At 44.1% G+C, this 21,998-nt stretch overlaps 1 protein-coding gene across 1 annotated transcript in view; it reads right to left on the bottom strand.

The window, feature by feature from the left end:
• LOC135399071 (sushi, von Willebrand factor type A, EGF and pentraxin domain-containing protein 1-like) overlaps positions 1–21,998 on the bottom strand; it is a 63,689-nt gene that overhangs the window by 5,271 nt on the left and 36,420 nt on the right. The window contains exons 2-8 of the mRNA XM_064630750.1: positions 7,972–8,148; positions 5,434–5,622; positions 4,403–4,492; positions 4,138–4,266; positions 3,869–4,036; positions 2,540–2,728; positions 431–619 (exon numbers count right to left, since the gene is read on the bottom strand). Coding sequence (XP_064486820.1) covers positions 431–619; positions 2,540–2,728; positions 3,869–4,036; positions 4,138–4,266; positions 4,403–4,492; positions 5,434–5,622; positions 7,972–8,148 — 1,131 coding nt within the window. The remainder of the gene's footprint in view (positions 1–430; positions 620–2,539; positions 2,729–3,868; positions 4,037–4,137; positions 4,267–4,402; positions 4,493–5,433; positions 5,623–7,971; positions 8,149–21,998) is intronic.

The raw sequence follows: 21,998 nt of genomic DNA on the forward strand, positions 1-21,998 counted from the left end.
GGATGTTGTTTACTTTATTGCTTCTAGCCGCACGTGGAGCAATATTAACAATAATTGTGGATGTATGTTGCAAAATTCTTTTTCACGAATATACGTCATATATCGTGTCATCTATGTCATATATGATGTCATATATATGAATATATATCATATATGTCATGCATAGTAAGCTTTGGTGCATTAGGAGTGCGCTTTTGACAGAGTTAGTTAATCTCGTCTAATTCGATAGTTATCGGGTCGCACACTTTTCTGCTCTTCTGGACCTGACGATGCTCACGGTGATTGATGGCTCTATTTTATTTGGTTCAGTTGTTGCTCCCTGACCATCTAGTAGTATTCTCTAGTACGATTGTGAAAGAGTCTTGTGTGAAAACTTCGCTTCTCCGAGTGCCACTTGCTAACTAAGAACATGTACAACTCTTATACGTACTTAACATGCAGGAAGATTCGGGCTTGCTCCATAGCCCATCTTCTTGGCACACAATCGTATGCGAAGTGCCCACCTTCTCGTACCCAAGGTGGCAGTTGAGTTCAGCTAGACTCCCATAAGTGGTGGAGACGTTGAGCAAAGTGTACACCCCTCCGTCTACTTCTACATTTGGAATGTCGCATTTCACGGCTGCAAGAGTTGTCGTACAAAAGAGGCTCGTCAAGCTGGACATAGAAGTGTGCTGGTCACACTGATGTTGTCGAAAAGCATGACGCAAAGTTTAGTACAACCGCCTTCTCGAGTTGAAAATTCAACATCGATTTTGGGTGTAATGTACAGTGAACCCTCGTTAATACGACCCTCGATAATCTGACATACGTGCTGTACGACCATACTCCTGGGGAACAATGCAGTGAAACCTCTGCAAACCCCCCCGTTAATATGACAATTCCGCATTATGACCAACATTTTCGAGAACGACCATGGTCATAATAACGAGCGTTCACTGTACCCTTTTTAGTGCTGCAGAAAATACACATGCAAACCTGCAAAGCAGGTCTAAAATTGGCTCTAGGCAACTTATTTGCCACATTAGTAATTCTACAACTTTTTTTTTTTTAGTGCCAGAGTGACATCTGAAATCTGCAAAGTGAAGTAATTGTTGAGCAGTGCAGCTTTATTCTCCAAAATGGACATGAAATTACTGCACTTTTGTTTTATTGTGTCACAGAGTTCCTCACACCACTCCTTAAGTCAAACAAACATTGCTGCACTGTTATGCCAGATTCCATAACATTTCAATAGTTAGACCGCACCACCAAGTGCCCAATGTGCCTCATGGATTTTGGAAGCTGCGTTAAACCAGGTTCATTTAGTACCGTAATTTCACGCGACGCAGAAGAGCAGCATAAGATAAGCCGCAGATAAGCCGCAGGACCCGTTTTTAGGAACGTTTTGAAAATCTTCGGGCAGATAAGCCGCACTGGCAGATAAGCTGCGGGCAACACGACGCGACTGATTTGTGCGACAAAGGAGACCACAGAGAAGGCCATAAACCCTGTCGTCCAGCCTCTGGGGTCGGTGTATGTGGTCAGTTCTGGTGTCCATCCAAGATCGGATTGTGCACTTGCTGCAGATTTTTCATAGATCGACGGGTCAGTGACCTTCCAGAAGCATAGATCGACAAGTTACCCGTCAAAAAGAACTCGTTACAAGTTAAGTTACCGCGTGAAAAATGTAACTAACTAAGTTAGTAACGAAGTTCTTCAGCCTGAAATGTAACTCGCAGTTACGGAGTTACTTACAAAAAAGAACGAGTTACTTCCAAGTTACTTCGGACACAAAATAGCAATACACAGGTGCAGCGCGCGTAGAGCAGTTGAGTTAGACCTTGAGTTAGACTTGCGGAGGAGTGCAACATACTTAGATTTTTTTCGTTTATGTGCCACAATTTGAACGCTTTGCATCTAACTCCCTGTGGGCGCACAATGGTTCAGCTTCATTTCAATAGCAGCAGTTCTTACTCCCTGAATGGAATACTGTTATTGATTAAATATCACATTTTATGGCATAAAATGCCATAAAAGAACTGGAGAGAAAGCAATAAAATATGTGGACGTGAGTGAAAAGCGAATTAAAAGTAACTTGTGACTTAGCTTAAGTTACTTTGGCAAAGTTACCCGAAAAAGGAACGAGTTCCTCTGAAGGTTACCACTGCGCAAAAGTACCAAGTTAAGTTACACGTTACCACAAAAAGGAACTTAGTTACAGTAACGAGTTACCTCGAACACTGTCCAGAAGACACGAATCACTGTCACCACTTTCGTTAAAGCTGCTCGGAGGAAGGCACCAGGAAGGTCAGTCTACTCGAACGCGGACGCGCCCCTGTTACGCATCGTTCGTGCGTTGGCAGGGCAGTGCTGTCGGCCCTTTCGTTAAAACCGACATATGGGGAAAATACCAGGGAAAAATAGTCACCAGATAAGCCGCAGAGCGCCCGCGAGTAAAAAAAATCGCGCATGAGCCGCGGCTAATACGCGTGAAATTACGGTATGGGCATCAACATATTACGCGGATTTTTCGAGGTGTCAAGATGGGTACTCTACTTACGGGTGCAATAGGGCTGGTAACCCCCCCAGCGTGCATCTTCTTGGCACACGCGGGTCTCATTACCTTCCAGGAGGAAGCCTGGGTCGCAGTGATACACCAGCTTGCTGCCCTGAACCAGCCGTCCGTTGATCGCGCCGTCGGTGGCCACGTGGCCATTCTCCAGTGGGGCTAATGCTGGACAGGCAACCTCTGTGTAGCAAACACTTAAAGGTTATAGTATCCGTTGCTGAGGTGGCATGTCATGAAAACAGCACGTCCATAGTAGGTGCGCGCTGCAGCTTCAGAATAGTTTGCAGTGATGGCCAGTATAGTTAACTACATGTAGTTAAACTACTAGTTAAACTACCTGATTGTAGTTAAAAACTAGTTATCAACTACTTGCAGAAATGTAGTGGCAACTACTAGTTCAACTACTATTTTAAGTAGTCAACCACAGTAGTTGGGTTACTGAAGGCGCCAACTACTTCCGATTTTGCCGCAAGCTTTACGGCACGATTGTGCTTCCGACTTTTACCTTGAGCTACTTGTTCGATGAGAACGGAGCTGCAGAGCAATTGTGTCGTGCATGTGTACTAAATCTTCACTGTTAATGCTTGTCTAGTGAAGCTTCATTTGCTGCGAAATAATTCTGCAACTTAGTTTATCTCGTAGGCACAGAAAGAATCCTGCCGCAAGCTTTGTATTTGACGATCGTAGCAATGGCTTCAGCCAAAGTTTAGTATTGCTTGTGATTCATATTTAGGTGTCCAAGAACACTACGAGGGATTGGTATTGGTAGACAACGTTAAGTAGTTATAGATGTAGTTAAACTACATTGCAGTAGTTAAAAGTAGTTTTAACTACTCCCCTGAAAAGTAGTTGAACTACTAGTTAAACTACTCAATCACAAAGTAGTTAGTAGTTATAGTTAAACTACTGTAGAAGTAGTTAGTGGCCATCACTGATAGTTTGCATAAAGTAGCCTTGCCAAGGCATATTCTTTTTCAAAATACAGTATAGAATGTGTTATCGCGTGTTTTGAAGCCACCCTTCTCGTTAACATTCTTAACATCTAGCGTATATGCGTGATGTGCCAAATGCGGTTACAGTTATCGGTCTGTCTATCTTTTGGCGTTGGATGTGTTTTTGAAAACCTCTGCTAAGCCTCGAAAGGCTCTTTATATGGTCTGGCCGAAAGAATGCTGCACATGCATCGTAGCTCTAGCAGTAGAAATACACAAACATACATAAGGAACAATTTTGCAACTTCCCATGTGCATTTGTCCCTGCCAAGTTTAGATGAAAAAAAAAAAAAAAAGGCCATACCATGGTTGGAATGTGTTTTCTTACCAAGGCATTCTGGCGTACTTCCTGACCACTGGCCCGATGGCAAGCATGATCTCCTGGAAGATCCACTCAACTTAAAACCAGCGATGCATCTGTACTGCATTTCATGGGGTGACAGTGGCACTGTGTAGGACTTGGGTGGCCGATCAGGGTCTCCACATGGGTATTTTTCTGTAATGTAATGGCGCTAGCATTAGTCTACGCACATTAGTTTTGGTGCAGAGCTGAATGTTGCCGCTCAAGTAGCCTCATGCAGCTCCTAGAGTGCTCACCTCTACGAACAAATATTTCAACTTCGCACAGGCTGAAGTAGTCTACATCAATCCGTTTGTCTGCAATGTCGACGTACTGGCCAACGAGGCCTTTGCCTTCGTCACACATCAGTACTACAGTCTGGGTTGCTGAAAAAAGAGAATTCAGCATTTTTTTTTTTACGCTACTCATTGGCTGAGAAATTGGCTCAAACATCGTTTATTGTGACACAGTAGGACGAAGTGTCATCTTCCTGTTGTTATCTGAGAACATCGAGCAACTTACAAAATTTGCCGCTGAAGGAGGCACATCTGCTGAAAACGGCTTTGCTTCCTTCGTGGCTTACTACTGATACTGTTAGCTCTTGCCTTGTATCTGCAGAGACAGACAGAAGGAAATTTTTGTATATCGACTCCACCATCACATAAATAATGTTGTTTCAGATGTTACTGTCCGTAATTGCATTAAAGGCAGCCTTATCTGAGACGTTACATATCAGGTTTGTGAATTGGAGGGTCATGATGAATAGACAAACAAGAAGAAAATTACAGGAAGGGGTCAGTTACTCATATGCAAAATTATATGTGCATATGTGTATACAAACATGTGTTTAGTAACAGTGGCAAAATCAGACCTGAACATGACCTAACTGTTAGCGAACCAAAATGTCACATCACTGGAATGGATTCTATTTTGGCAGTTCAATAATTTCCTTTTATCACTTGTTACTGTAAAACAAAGCTGTATTGCACTAGAACTTAAAAAAATATATATTTTTTAAGTTTCCGCTGAGGGTCTCTGGGGCAAGAGGCTATGTAGCCTGACGAGGTCCCAGAGTCCAATCATAATATAGTTCAGCATCACTTGAACAAAAATTATAGATATTGACTACAAGATATAACAAACCCATATTCTACAAAAACGATAGGCTGCAAAATACAACATATGTATGTACACATATCCACAATTTTTAGAATTTTAAAAAGATTTATGACAGCTAGACAACAAGTTTACTCATGCTCTTAATAGGGATGTAAGTGTTTTACTGCTACAGCTTACTTTAGCTGGTATTTGTAGTGTCTGAGACCTGAAATCTGCCGAATGTGCTTGCCTACAGAGTTTAAAAAATAGGACAAGTGATACGTAATTTATCTTCTGTTTTTAATTGATTAAAAGTTATGAATCAATTGATTTAAAGATCAATAAGTTTAACCTTTTGCGTTCGACAGAAAACCACATGGTAGTATGCTTTTGTAACGTCTAGCGGTGTTTTGCGAGAGGCTGTGTCATCTGATAGGTGATGAGGGTGCACTTACTGACATGTGGAACACTGATAGCTACTGATAAGACGTGGTAGGCTTCTCCGAGGTCTATCCTCCACCACCGCGGCTGTTGATGGGTGGTGTAGAAACAGGTGCTCTTGCTCCCATCCAGAGCATTGCTTGGTGGGTAGGCATACAAGTAACCAGATGTCTCTGGAATCCTCTGTACAACCAGGCTTATATCTGTTAAGAGTTGAACAAGGACATAACAGAAACTGTAATTTCTTAGTTCACTGCAAAGCATTGGCAAAGGGCACATTAACAGAAGCTGTTGTTCTTTGAAAACTATAGAATGCCATTTTGAAGCCACTGTTTCATTCTCCATTGTAAATAAACAGTTCCTCCTCCTCCTCATTCTCCGTATACAAAATAAAGGGTCACCTGATCTTGAAGTGATGTAGATGTTTCATAAAAACGGAGGCGACTCAGCGCGACAGCTGCAACGTTTCGCAGCGGCCCGCGCGAGAAATGACTCTGTGACGGGTATTGCCAGCTGTTCTTCGCTGGCGTTATCGGTAATAAGTAGCATAGTGTCGATTCTCAAAAACCGCAAAGGACCCGGGAATAAATGCAAAGTTTCATAAAATGTCCCAATGGTACGTTAAAAATGAAGAACAACATTGAAGCGCAGAAGAAAAACAATTATAACGACGGCAGGCGAGATAAGTGAGTGGTTGTAACGTTGGCTCCACCACATAACACAACGCTATGCGGGTGGCCAGCTTTACAGGCAGACTGCTGCGACTTGCGTGAGAAGCCACATTGAATAATGTCAATGGAGATAGTTGTACATGTAGGCTGTGTCATTTTTCTGTGAAACACGTTTCCGGTAAATCATTCATGATGTTTAGGACCATGTCCGTTTCTTTCACTTTTAACATCCTTAGGATGTCCTTATCAGTGATTACCACTAACTACTTCTACAGTAGTTTAACTATTACTACTAACTACTTCGCGATGGAGTAGTTTAACTAGTAGTTCAACTACTTTTCAGGGGAGGTAGTTAAAACTACTTCTTTAACTACTGCAACGTATTTTAACTACATCTCTAATTACTTAACGTTGTCCATCAACCCCAATCCCATTCGATAGTGTTCTTGGACACCTAAATAGGAATCGCAAGCAGTAACAAAAGTGAAGATTTAGTATACACATGCACAGCACGATTGCCCTGCACCTCCGTTCTCATCAAACAAGTATCTCAATGTAAAAGTCGGAAGCACAATCGTGCCGTAAAGCTTGCGACAAAATCGGAAGTAGTTGGCGCCTGTAGTAACCTAACTACTGTAGTTAACTACTCGAAATAGTAGTTTAGCTAGTAGTTGCACACTACATTTCTGCAAGTAGTTGATAACTACTTTTTAACTACAATCAGGTAGTTCAACTAGTAGTTCAACTACATGTAGGTAACTACTGGCCATCACTGGTCCTTATATTTTTACCGAAATTCATAAGTGTAGCACTAGACCGCACATGTAATTGAAACAGCTTGCTTATAATAATAATTAAAAAAAAGGCAGTCGGGATTTAAAAATATTATTGAACCCATAATGTATTACCCATATATTGTACCCATAATATCCCATTCTGGCACGCCGCGTTCTTTTCTTTTAGAAAGCCTATTTTTACGATATGCAGGAAATTAAACAGTGAAGCCTTCTTTAATATACACGGAAGTCTGAAGTCGCGGCAGTCTGAATGATAAAAAGTGGCAAATGCTTCACTGTTTTCGTCTTGTATGGATTGAATGTATATTGGATTATTTGCTTACAACATCTGACTATTTCTTGGGTCTCTGTCTTTTCTGTGGCGCCTTTTCCGAAGGCGGTCACCGCGGATGAGAACCAGAGAGCCTGGAATTGTATGCGCCGCGCTGTGGGGTGCACTTTTCGATTCTACACTCTTAGAAATGAGCTTCACCTCATTGCACGCTCCTAGCCAACCCATAATCTCTAATGATACCGTTATGTGCCGTGATTTGTTGAAAACGGGAGGCGTACGCCTTTTTTGTGACAATTATGAACAGCATAAGTGTCACAGCAAAGGCGTACGACTCCCGTTTTCAACAAATCACGGCAGATAACAATATCATTCGAGATTATGGTTGGCAATAGGAGCGTGCTATGCGGTGAAGTTCATTTTTAAGAGTGTACAGCTCATGGCACACATGAGACAGAGTTGTGTAAAACGTCATGGAACCCGTGAACACTTTCAGGTCATGTCGTCGTCAGTTCCACCGCACCAATGGAAAAAGCCTTGACTACGCCGACAATTTGACCGATTCAGGAATAGGGTTTATGGCATTTTATTCGCATGCGGCACCTGAGGTAACACTTTGGCGCCCCACTTCCATGGGACTTTTGCGCCCCCTTCCAAAATTCAGGGGGGTCTACAGTAACCCCTGTAACCCCCCCCCCCTGCCGCCGCCCCTGCCGCCGCCCCAGCCGGTAAGTCCGATAACTTCACGGAGACGTTACCAACTGTCCGCTGAAACCGTGTAAAACGATACCCCTTAAAGCGATGCTTACTTACCGCACACGGGTAGCTTTCCAGTCCAGGAACCGTTGCTTTGGCAGGTCCTTGTGGCCTGTCCCAGAAGATTGTAGCCGTTATCACACGAGTAGGTGACGGTGGTGCTTTCGCTGTACGACTCCCTGATGAGGCTCACGCGACCGTACGCTGGTCGACCGGGAAAACCGCACTTATGACCTGTGCAGACAGAAAGGACGGTTGGATCAGGCCGTGTTTCGTGATCAACACAAAACAATACGCAGCAGTGTTGGTATACGGCTGCTCACTTTAAATAGCACACAGACGCTTTCATATCCAAAGGCTGTCCAAATGAGAGCACGTTTACATGCTCTATTGTTACTTACACAGACTCCGGCATATTTTTCTTTTCAAACGAGCGACACTTCCCAGAATACTCCAACGGAAGATGCGCAAAACGCCCTCGTGAGCAGTTTTTCGCGTTTGCTTCCACTAGAATATTCCGTGGGGATGTCACTCTTGTGGACACACGGAGAATAGAGGTTGATCTGAATCCGCACAAGCGGAAATAAAAAAATAAAAAAAATAAAAAGGAAATGTGGCTGTCGGGAATGTACAGGCCATTTATGTACATACATGCGCACGACGATGTGAACAATGGGCTTACAGTATTTGCGATGCACAATGGATTGCAGAACGCCCGATGAAATGTACAACACTACGTTTAATGTGCATTATCCGATGAGATGGATAAAATGCACAATGCCTGTTGCAGAACAGCGCAAGCAACGAAATAACAATGAGCGAGCAATACAACGTAGATCGCTGAAGTATGCTAGCCATTGAAGCCTGTTATGACTGAGTGACCCCTCAAAGGGACAATCTGGACAAATCGATTGCTTGATTGTTTGGCACAAAGAGCACCGGAAGCTAATTACACGCCCCCTTACGCACACCTTGCTTTCTCTCGTCTTCTCCTCCCCATAGCATTCTATTACGTGTTGCGTGAAAAGAATAAAATAAAATAAAATAAAAAACGTTCTTCGCTAATGTCCCTGACATAAACCCGCAAACTTACTGTGCCGTGACGGCAGTTTGTAACGGTGCTATTCACTCGACCACCCCTTTTATTTTTATTTTTTAAAGAAAAGCCAATTTCCGACAGTTGTCAGCGTAATGGGTGACCAAGGGCAATCACACGCGCAGAGTATACACTATATATTTAATGCAGGGCTTCGCTATAGTTACGTCCACGCAAAGCATACCAAGATGCATAGCAAAGTATATATATCCCCCACACTACAATACATGACAGGGTTCAAAAAAGGAAAGGCGCGTGAGAAGAAAGCAGTTTCACGCTTCGATGTATCCCCAGCAGTGCTTGCTTTTAAAGGTCAGCACCAATTTTCCGGTATTCATATACCTCAAAGCTCGCAGCTTTCTGGCCGAACTAAACATCGGAAGGCGCTTTCAAAGCGTTTCAAAGCGTCGAGGTTACTGTATACTTTCCCTTTCTTTTATTAATAACGCGTCCTGGAGTAGCCAGTCCCGAGTGGCTCGAGACTACCATCTGCATTTTTTTCTTTTAAAGTCAATCAATCAATCAAGGCGCTTCCATTGTCTTTGTAGCTTAATTACTATTCGTATCACATAACACCTTAGTTAGATTCGGAGAGCAACTTGAGCAGCTCCGAAAAAGCGCTCACAGAGTAACATAATTTCGCTACTAAATCGTTGTATATCTGGACGATGTCCTACAACAGCAATCGTACAATCCTTCCACGCTGAAAAAATGCATTTCTTTTTTGCGCAGCGCAAAACATTCACGACGCAGTAGCTTATAGCCTTCTTGCTCTGTGTGCTGCCGATCACGTGGCGATGTCGCCCACCCTCCAACATTGTTACGGAGCATTCATTTTCTTGTCGGTCTCAAAACTACATGTCACGGGCACATCCACTGCACAGACATTTGCGGTACATAGAAAAAAAAAAAATCATCCGAATGCCCTTCTCAATTCGCGAAGGACCGTTCCACAACTACCGGTCCAACCACGCGAAACCACCGTAACTGTTGAAGTTAGAACTACACGGTGACTGCACAAAATACGTAACGACTACATTGCGGTCACCTCAAGGGGTGGACCTTGATATTCCCGGTTGCGAAATCCCCGATCTGAAAATTCCCGTTCTCGAAACAAGGAAAATGAAGGAGAATGCTGGATTGCTTCGTAAGGTGGTATGTCGTGTTTAAAAACACGGTATATCTCTATTTAACCATCCAAATTCATGGGTTTTCGATGTCTGTCCAGGTTGTTTTAGCGAACGAAAGCCAACTTTTAGCGACCGGTAGGCTTAGCAGGGCAGACACGACGGAACACCACTTTGGTTAGTTTACTGTTAGGTTAGTCCAAGTTCGATGTTTGCACTTTGATGTCCAGGTTAGTCTAAGTTCGCTGTTGGCAGTTTCCCGCGTGCGACCGTGCATTTTATAGTCAAATAACGTTTATTTCCAGTAGTTTATTTTGCAGCGGGGATTTCGATCACTTTATTTCGAGGTACACCCACCACAAGTGGAAGATAATCAGTATACGAGGACTGACGTAACCAGGAAGATGCATTGAATGGAAAATCCCAACATGCGGCTCCGAAGCCTTCTTTTAAAAAGGACTTGACGAGTCACAACAACGATGACAACTGTGCGTTTACCGCATCTTTGTTTCTGCCGTGCCGCGGGATGTTGACTGCGGGTCTTCCACGCTTGACGAGCCGTCCTGCCATCACAGGGAATAAATAGCAAGGTCTGACTCACGACGTTCCGTGTAATCTTGTCTCACGACAGCCGTGCCTACAGAACACGACACCGGTCTAGTCTTTCTCACTTGTGCCGAAGAACTGACCTTGACTCTTGTCTCGATCTGCCTGGTGTTTTCCTACATTTTCTGCACGTCGTACAGTCAGTGCTTGGCGTATTCGCTATTGTCTTAGAGCAGATCGCAGTGGGTTACTTAGAGCTTGTTTGTGTAGTTGTTCGTTTCATCGCATCTTTGCACCTGGACGACCGAAGGTGCACCTGCTCACGACTTAAACACAGATAAGATCATTGCTCGCTAATTTGCTTCAGGTAAAGTGAAATTGCGCTCACTTCTGTAACCCAGGACGTTTTGTGCGTCACGCGGAAAGCGAAAGGACGGAAAAATTTGCAGCATATTTCACTGCATCGCAGCCTTCGTTGCCAAACGCGATCTATTTTCTTTTGGAGCTTGCCAACACAGCGCATGCGCGATGCAAAAATTTCCTTCCTTGATTCACGTGTCGGCTATCCGTTTTCCTATCCATTATCTTTTACGTGCCGGCTATGCGTTTCCAAGGAGCAGTGCAAGGAATCTCGCTAAGTATTTCTGTTCGGGGTGTTGCTTGCTATAATGACAATGGGACCTAAATCTTGGTTCTTACCATTCTCTACCGATAATTGCTGCGGCTTCCCAACCAAGGGATCAAGAGTCAAACAGTCGTGATCTATATGTCCAGCCCCGTTTATTGTTCTTCATTCTCTTCATCTTCTACAACCAGTCTCGATTGTATTTGCGATAACCGCCCAACCGCGCGGTTGTCGTGAGGCGGTGTGTACACAGTCTTGGACCTATATGTCCTGGACGCAGTCCCAAACTCAGTGGCTAACGCTCCGCGGCGCTGGCGTCCGCGCAGGCCACACGCTCGCGTGTTACGGTTAAGTCTGACGGTGGTTGTACTTTTTTTTTTTTTTTTTCAGATTGTTACAGAATGTAAGCTACACTACTCGTATTTTGGGCAGAGTCTTGGAGCTGATTATACTCTCTCTCATACGCAGGCGTCTGTAATTTATACACTAGCGATCTAAACTAAATGTGAAACGTCGACAACAGTTCTGCCAAATGCTGTGTTCTAAGTCCTCCTATGATATATCGAGTTCCTCTCCAAACAAACTCGACGCACCTATGTAAAGTAGATGCGTACATCGTGCAAACCGAAACGTCTCACGTGAGTGTCGCCCCGGCAGAGGTGAAAAGGTGATCTCAGCGACCCGTGGTAGTCGCCGTCAGCGTTTCACGGTCTGCGAACTTTTTATACTGTTGCGAACCGTCTGAATGGCGTGGCAGGGGCAGACATTTTAAATGATGCTCAATGGAGACTTGCTTCGAGATAATGATAATGATTTGCATGAGTGAGGACAGTCAAGAGACGTCGAAATTAGGGTCACTGTGGCAACTTTGATGGGTGAGGTCTTTGTGAAAGTTCACGAGCCCTCTTGCTCATCATTCTTTTGAGTTAGTATTTGTCTGCGGAGTTGGGAGACAAACTGGTCCTCTTGGGCCACGCTCCCAGGCCAGCGTTCTGTTGCCAAATTCATGTCGAAGAAAGGCAGAACAAGTCTGGCAACGAAGAAAACAGATTAGATTAGATGGAAAAATAAAAACGAGCACCCCGACTTCGTCGCGACCTTCCATCCCCATAGCTTTCCATATCATCATCATCATATTCAGCATTATTATCATCGTCGTCGTCGTCGAGAAAACGTGGGCATGTAAGAAATTAATCTTTATTGCTACGGTACTTCCTTTTTTTTTTTAAGTATAGATTTCACTCTTTGCTTACGTCTCTATATTACTGGCATCGCACGTCCAATTAATGTATGTGAGACCCCGCGCAAGGGATAACAGCATGGCGGCTCGAGAGATATAGACATTTTTACGCGTTATATTAGTTTGATTATTACTTTATGACATAATAGATGATTACGCGTAATATAAGACGAAAAGAAGTGGGGAATATGTTGATTGAAAAAAGAAAGGAAGGAAAGGTGAAAAGGAGGAAATGCAACAATGAAAACGGAGACCATATAGACTCATATACGACATCACATAGACTCATATAAGATATCAGACAATGAACTGAAGAAAAAATAAAATAAAAATAACTCGAGGAAAATGAAACTAGTACGAACGAAATTGATGACGCGCGTTGAAAATTCACCAACTATTGACAGAAAAGTCAACAGCACTCCAATCTCACAAACGGCAATAATACCCTACAATACTTTAATCCATAATCCCGACTCTTTAAATACACTATCAATGATGAGGACGGTGCCCAATCGAAGAACAGTGTGTGTTCGAAACATCTGCGGCTGTCGACTTGAGGCTTTTTGATTCAATCAACGGCAATCATGAGGTATCCTGATTGCACTGAAGGCACTCCTGAAGGCACTGTAAAGAATTTGCATTCTTTACAGTGATCATTCCAGTTGGAGCACGGTTGTGTTCGTGTTTTGCTAGCTTATAGCGTCGCCGATAAATTTCGCATACATCGCGAAATTTTACGATAACACGAGAATGTGAATCGGACACTACCTCTGCGAGTCTGCCACGGACGGAATGCTGTCGAGACATTCCGCAGACTCCAAAGAATTTAGAGAATGTCTATTCTGAGATGGACGGCCACAAATAATGAAGGGCATGTCCTAAAAAAAGGCACTGGGGTGTCAAGGAACCGTTAGAGGCTCAAAGCCGAAAGACCGTGGGAACGTCTTTTGTGCCTTCGACAATAATGATGCGCTACAGACCGCGGTGTCAAGAGGGGGAGGGTCATTGAGAGTGCACGATCCTTTTACACTTTCTTTCCGCTCATTTTTTTGAAGGAGCCGCATGGTTCAAAGACCGCATCTCCCTCCTTTTGATATTCACAGCCGGGAAGGACTCTTCACAAACTCCACGCTCCTTGTCTCTCTTGGTCTCATGGCTCCCTTTTTTAGACAATTTCTCCACGGGTTCTGTGTTTCTATATTTCTCTGGTTTCAGTCTCTGCGTGTTGCGATTCGAATGCAAAAAAAAAAAAAAAAAAAGGGCACGTTACAAGCATCGATCGACTGTTGGATGGGGAGTTGTTCTCTGATCGTTTTCGGATTCGAATGTCGATCCGTCTGGTCATCAGTGACATCCGATACACGATAGGTTCCGTTCAAGTTGTGTCCCGTCATATACGTACATGTAGTGCAACCAGGGTTGCCAGATGGTAAAAGCTGCCCCTAGCCAAAATGCTCCGCGTAGCAAAAAAAAAAAAAAAAAAAAAAAAAAGACAGAAAAAAAGAAAGAAAAGAAAGGAAAAAGAAACAAGCCATCACTCCATAATTGTGCTCGTCTACATAATTCTTGTCTTTCAACATTTCTCATCACCCTTTCCACGGCAACACTACTTACTAACAACAACATGGCTGTCTGCAGTAATGTGTCAATAATGATGTCAATGAAAACTTGTACTTTCGAAAGCTACGGAAAACCTGAATTCCCCTTCTCCGTGCAGTAAAAAATTGTGTGTCACTCCCTCTCTCTTTTCCTGGTGTTTGACGGTAATCCTCGGGAATCTGTCAACTAATAGCTAAGTCTGGCAACCCTGAGCTGTGCTGAATGCGCAGCGCTTTTAGCGTTCTTTGCTGTCTGTATTTGTGGCTGAATTTGCAGTTTGGCAAGTTCGCTTTCGGCGACGACGCAAATCGGAGGGGAAAACAGGGTTTTACCGTGTTTAACCCTAAACTGCGAGGCTCTAAGTATTGCTTATATTTAGGGCCTTGTGTTTTCAGCTTTTTAATCGGGGCGTTGAAATCGGGGGTTATTTCAAGAGCTATATAATCGGGCGATATCGGGTGGAAAACCAGATTTTCCGGCAGAAGAAAGAGAGCACTTATCGCATTTGAGATGAACAGAAGATGCGGAATAGCAGTGCTGAATGTACAGAGAAGAGCGTGCACCAGTGCCCATATTGGTTGCCGAATTGGTACTTTGCCAAGTTTTCGGGGTTTTTCGAGTTTTGGCCTAAGTGACTATGATTCAAATTGGGAGGCTAAATCTGATTTTACAGTTTTTTAACTCTAAAACACAAGGCCCGGCTACTTATATTCAATGTGGGGTCGGCTGGCATTCTTCTATTTTCAGAAGTGCGTATGTCAGGCGTACGTCGGAGAGGGCGGACGTCTACCTATATAGATATATTTGTTATTCCCCCGCAACGTCAAAAGAAACCGATATTGAATAACACACACACAACAAGAAAAAATAAATAAATAAAGGAGAAGAAGAGGCATAAAACGCGACTGGAAATTGAGTGACAGTGACGCCATTAAACTTTCTTATGTTTACATATTTTATTAACGTTCTTCCTGGGGACGAGTTCGGAAAATATTGATCCGAGCATTGTGCAGTAATGGAGTAATCTGCCTTAATGTTCTGTCCTTTCCCGAACTAACTCGCTATCGCTATGGCGGTGCCGATAAACTGCCAGTAACTTCGATGACCTCCCTTCTCCTCGGCGAACGAACGGAGTTAATTGGATTTGAGATGCAGATTGAAGAACTTGTGTCGTCAACGCTTTAGATTAACCGGTCTCGCGTGTATTTCGACTGGAGTACATGTCCGAGTTAATACTTCGCAAAAAGACGTGGCTTGCTCCCAACTACACTGTTAAAACCGCTTCCCCACGTAACGTAGGTCGTCTATACGCCGTGTCTACGAACACTATGAAAACAATGCAATGTGGTTTTCAATATTGGGTGATATTCAACGTTTTCAAATGAAATGTTGTTGCAACCGTTGTCGTTCTACATGTATACATTTATTACAAGAAACCTCACCACATGGCTTTACGCACAGCGGACCGTTGTCCAGAATTACATCGTTCAGCCTCTACACTCTTAAAAATGAACTTCACCGCATAGCACGCTCCTAGCCAACCATTATCTCGAATGATATCGTTATCTGCCCTGATTTGTTGAAAACGGGGGGGGGGGGGGGGGCGTACGCCATTTCTGTGACACTGCTGATATGCTGTTCATAATTGTCACAGAAAAGGCGTACGCCCCCTGTTTTCAACAAATCAGGGCAGATAACGATATCATTCGAAATAATGGTTGGCTAGGAGCGTGCTATGCGGTGAAGTTCATTTTTAAGAGTGTATGACTTGTTGGAAACAGGAAGAGTACGCCTTTTTGGAAACATTGTGCAGAGTGTCCAAATAGGGAGGATCCATTCAGTTTTCAACAAATAAAAAGCGACAACGATGTCATTCGAACTGCATGAGTGGCTAGGAGCATGTAATGTGATGAAGTTCACGCTGAGACTGGGAGGTGACCTGGGAACGAACCCGGGCGCCGACTGTGCTGTCCGGGTGTTGTCGGCACAGTTCCCCGTGAAGTCGCCCCAGGACGTCCGATTCCCCTTCAGCTGCATGCCGCACTTTGGCGCATACACACCGCTCGGATAACAGATAGTATTGAGAGAGACACAGGGAGATAAGTGTTACTCTTTCTGGTGGTCTACGCGGAGACTGCATCAAAATATACGCTCTAGAGGGCGTTGAAGTCGTATCGGAAATATGTGCTTTCTCTCCATACTGGAAGAAAGTTCTTGCTGTTATTGACGTCCTCGGCTATCGGCGCAATATTTTTTCGATGACTATCTCCGTTTTGAGTCGGTGTTCATTTTTAGACTCCGGACCCTTCAGTTATGTGACGACGCTCATTCATCCTTTCGGTATTTGTGATGATAGGGTTTTTTTTTTTCCCCTTCTTTTTTATCAGCCGCTGAGCCAGAAACTGTAGCTTAGAAGAAAACGGGGAGGAAAGTTATTTGCTGAGGTATCGAATGTCAACTAGAAGGGGTATATTTTTAAACGCACGCCAAAAAAAGAAAAAAAGAAAAGGATGGACTGTTTGGAAGCGAGGCTTAGCGTTGAAAGCGTGCACTGTTTGTCTTCACGCAATTCGAAGCCGGAAAAATGCTTCCTCGCTTTCTTTCGCAGTTTTCTTGGTTGCTAAAAAGGCCTTCGAGGGATCTTGCTGGAAGATAGTGGAGATGACAGACAGTGCAAGTTCTGTATCCCCTCCCGCAATATGGGCAAGATTCCAGCTGCCTGTGTATTGGGATGAATGGTGTGAGTTCGTTCGTTGCCCTTTTACAGGAGTGCTGTAGTGCCACTGAGACAGCGGTTGGATTTACAAACCTAAGCTAAACAGAAACGTTGTCACATGCTTTCTTATGGTGCTGAAAGTCGCCGAGCAAAATTTTTATGTTGTTAATAGGCACCTTGATAAAAATAGCGGCACGATTTATTTATTTCTTTATTTATCTATTTTATTTATTCAAAACATCCTGCAGCTACCCTACAGACGTGTACTCTCCTGTCAAATTCTTTTGAATCAATTTTCTCTGTTTGGTGGCAGCCCAAACGGAGTAAATAACGGGGGAGTAAATCGTCAGTGAAGGAGTAACTTTATGGGCATAGGGAGTAACATGAAGACAATGGAGTAACTGATTCAAGAAGGGAGTAAAAAGGGAGTAAGTTCGAACAGTTACTCCCCCATTACTCCCTTTTTTCTCAGAGTGTAGGGGAGAGGGAGTACATGGCTGTACACACAGAAGCGCACGAACAACGACATAATACACAGCTATATACAACTGTACACACCTGTACACAAAAATAAGCATAATACACATTTGAGCATTTTTACAGTAAGCACACGTGGTAAGCAAATACACGGTAGATGAATTTTGTCTCCCACCAAATCAAAGCGATCACACGCAGTTTCGTGAACACAGCGTGAACGTATCCCAGTGTTCATTACAATCACGAAGCGCATTATGCACGACCTTCGAGCATTACGAAGGTACAGCTCCCGTCAAAGTTAATAATAACGGTAGAAAAAAAAAATCTCATTTCCGAGCGTGATAACAGCCGCCCTGGGGGCACTGGGGGAGCGTTAATTAAGTGAACAAAATCCTCGCGTTAAACTTACAGAATAATTTTGTTCAATTAAGATTTTCTCATTGCCCCAAGGGTTGCTGTAATCGCACTCGAGAACGAAAGCACATTTTTTCCCAGTGTTATTATTAACTTCGACGGGAGGTGTACGTACGTGAAACATCACAAGCTTCGGAACTCGCGAACTATACTTCAAGCGTCACATACATGTACAGTCCAGCTATATATACCCCTCTCCACACTATTACCCTCGCGTTAACCAACTGCACTTCTACTTATCCAGGAATCGCTTGCACGCGCATAGTATACGGCCTTGCTTTCATTTTGTCTCGTGTCCCTTTTATTCTTATCCACCCATTCATCACCGCACAAACAGGGAAACAGATCGAAGCACAGTTACATCCCGGCGTATCAACATATAGCTTTCCCGCATCAAAGGGCGTCGTACAGAGAGGATTGCGCTCACAAATTGCATCTAATTTTGCTTCAGGAGCGCATGCAGTTGTTATTGACCGTTCTCATTTCGACAGAGACAGTGATGATGCCTCAATCTTCCGCGTTGTTCCTTGTGACCCAGATACCCTTTATAGATATAAAGACATTCTGCGAAGTATTAAGCGATCCGTTATGCTTGTAGTATACGACATATACAACAAGGCGAAAACAGAATAGGGACTTCGATAGTGATTGCGAATACGTTACAGATTTTCAATTTCGTGTTGAACGGTAATGTCTATGTATGTGTTTTTTTTATTCAGTGTTAGCGCCGCGAAGCAACTGTGGCTATGAACGGCGTACAGACGGGGACAGATGGAGAGAGGACATCAGGAAGGAGTGGGGGACAGGGGGGTTAGTATGCGTCCTGGGCCGACTTCAGGGGGAACTGTGCCGAGAGGGTGGGATATGTTTATTAAGAAAAAAAGAAAGGAAAGGTTAGCCAGGCAAAGAGCCGGCTTGCTATTCCGAAAAAAAAAGGAAAAAGGGAAAACGAAAAAGAAAAGGAAGGACAAAAACAAAACAAAAAGGGGAATCAAAAAAGAAAAGGAAGGAAAAAGAAAAAGGGGGAATCGAAACAGAGGAAGGAAAGAAAAACAAAAAGCAACAAAAAGAAAGGAAAAGAAAAGACTGTCCCGACATTCGTGTGAAAGTCTTCGGAAAACTTCAGATAGCAAAGCCGCTGGTAGGATTCGAACCCACCACCTTCCAGTCTTCCGCACGACCTTGGCTACCACAATGCCACTGGTGGTAATATCTATGTAAACAGCAACAGGTTCACGTCCTGCCGTCAACACCTGTTTTCCCTGAGTTGGTTGAACTCGGTAATATCTGTTTTTTTTCTCGTCGAAGTTTCCTTCCTTATAAGATTGCGAGAATGCATTCATATTCGCTGCGCAAAGCCGATATCGAATATCCTTTTAAAACAATCGTAAGCAGATTACGGACATTGTCTGTAGCGAGGACCATCCGTTCTTGCGTCATTGCATCGAAAGAAATCAGTTTGATTGTTCTCGGGTTGCCTTCGTGCCTGATCTTGCGAACATGTATTTCATCCTCTTCCGTTGTTTCGTCAGGCACGAAGGGATTAGATAGGTACTCATTTGGGTGTTCCTTCTGAATATCCGGGGCAGCACGTGCATTTAATTTATATGAGTTCGGAAACCGACAGCAAAACACACGAAGGAATGGCGAGATATGTTGTGACTTTGATCTCGACCACAATTGTCTCTAAAGGAGGCACATGAACACATTCGCCCCGTCACTGGCGACTTCAGGAACAAGGAAGTGGGAGAACGGACTGTTCGAAATATCGACGGTCCTACCCGAGGCTTCAGTCAAAGGAAAATGTAGGAAGACATATTTGTTAGACCTGTAGAATAGAAGTATAGAAGGCTTTTATGTTTGGCTTCTGGGAATTTACTTCGAGTCGATTATTGAGGACGAATTTCAAATAATTTTCAACGATCAGCGCACACCGATTTGTTATATGCAGCAAAGCATGTGATTGGAGCGTATCTCTGAACTTTCGGTGTGCCCTCACTAAAGTGTGTCCTCAGACGCTTTCAGACATATGTCGGCACAGTTCCCTTAGAAGTCGGCCCAGGACGCACATTCCCCCAGGGCGTGAGTCGTGACGTTGCCCACATACGTGAGGCCGACAACGGCAAGCCCTATTACCACCACCACCACCACCACCCTCACTAAAGTGTTCTCGCACCGATATATTCATGCTTGAAAACGCCAGCTTTATTATTGATTAAACCGCTACGTCCATGAAGGTTGTTCGGTTATGTATCTGCGGCATCTCGAAAGTGTTTTCTCATTGGCTGCTCGCTTTGTTTTCAGTTTGTGCCAGTTTTTCTCACGTAATCTAAACAGAAAGGAACAATTCAACCCAACTTCCGGGGAGAAGGATTTTTTTTACGCAAGTTGGCGCATCTCCGTTTTACTTTTGAGTACGATGACTCACGCGGTGACGACAGGACGCCCTCGCGCATCGTAGCCTTTCCGCTCACGTGTATGAAGACGACTACATCGGCTGGCCTTGATTAAAGAATGGGACGAAATACAAAAACCTTCACCAGCGTAGGAGAACTAGCTTCCTCGTGAAGAGCAGGAGAGCACAGCTGGCGGGGGGGCGCATGATTTTCCTCCGCGGAAGATCACACCCGTTTGCAATCTTGTCGCATCGGGAAAAGTTTCAGTCTCGATAAGGTCGCCGACTCCGTGGCCCCTTTAAGATGTGTGTCCGCGCGTGATTGTTCTCAGGATAAAACGTCGCGTCCTCGAGCGTCTCAGGGTGTAGTGGAGGAAGATTGGGGTGGTCGGATGTCTCTGTGCTGATGTATCAATGTTGAATGGAGTGTACGTGATCTGGGAGTGTTCGGATTCTCATTAGTTTCTTTAGTTCTCTAATGAAAGGGAAAGAGCCTTCGAAGGTGCTGGTTCACGCGCAGAGAGCAGCTCTTTGTCCTATCTTCGTGATCTATGGCAGGTGTCTCTGTGTAACACTGCGCGTGTTGTACGGTAGCAGCGGAAAGGTTTTGCACGTGGAGGGAAGCTGTGCTTCTGGTATGTCGAGGCTGTTTCTTTAGCCGATGTTGCCGATAAATGCGCGGTTAAATATAAAGGCGCTTTTGCTAGCGCGAAGGTCAGTGAAACGCGAAACGTCTTTCTCTTTTTTCCCTTTCTTTGTCAGAAACCTTGTTCGTGTTGTCGTTGCAACGAGCTGTGGCACGACAAATCGCGCAAACAATTCAGTGCAAAAACTCCTAAGAATTCAACTTAAAAATTTTTGCTTGCAGCGACGGGGAAGGGCCATGTAAGTAGTGTTGGTGTGCAAATGAGAAAATAAATAATCTTTAGTAAGAGTTGGGAGAGTACATGCTTCACATAACACATTCATAAATAATTAACTGAATTGATGACATTCAGTGCAAGTCTCCCTGCAAGATTTTCATCCCAGAGGGGTGTTGGAATTCCGTTGGGGGGGGGGGGGGGGGGGTGTCTGCTGGCTTTTCTGGATCCTCTTTTTTGGGTAGGAGGGGCGATGATGCAAGGCATTTGGGAGACTTAGGGGACGGTGTGTGCTGGGTTAATCCCCGATCCAATGTCACGAAGGACGTCCAAAAAATCATGGTCCTTGTTTCTTTCACACGTTGTCCCCACACTCTAGAAACAGGACCTCACCGCATAGGACGCTGTGCGCCACCCATAGACCTCTCCCTCTTTGTAAACAAATGACGTCATAGTGTTCGACAGCGCCACCAATTTGGTAGAGTTGAACTACGCATCCCCTTCCGATGGGTTTCGGTTTCAGTCTGTCTACCAATATCTTGATGACGTTTCTCGGGTAGAGGTCTATTACCATGGATGATAGGATACTAACCTCTTCCGATTCGAAGAGAGAGGGTGGCGCACGCAGTACTCTTTGCGTGGCAATTTGCCACAAAAAGGCGTGCTATGCGGTGAAGTTCTGTTTCTAGAGTGCATCGCGATAAATTCGATCGTAACTCCCGAAATCGAAGGAATACAAGTCCTATATAGCTATCATTCCTCTTGACGAAAAGAACATACAAAGCTTTTTTTTTTCTTTTCATTTTTATGTGCCATTCTCAGCGGTGGTACATCGTCCGCCTCTTGTGTCACGTGTTTCCGCGTAGCCTCATTCTCAGGCGCCTTCACAGATGGGTAACATTAAGGAGCTTCTATTTCAGTTCCTTCCATATGCACCCAGGGCGATGTTTCGCACGTGGGCGCACGTGCATGGGATATGTCAAAACGCG

The sequence above is a fragment of the Ornithodoros turicata genome, chromosome 6 (assembly GCF_037126465.1).
Source record: "Ornithodoros turicata isolate Travis chromosome 6, ASM3712646v1, whole genome shotgun sequence".
In the NCBI taxonomy this organism is placed as follows: domain Eukaryota; kingdom Metazoa; phylum Arthropoda; class Arachnida; order Ixodida; family Argasidae; genus Ornithodoros; species Ornithodoros turicata.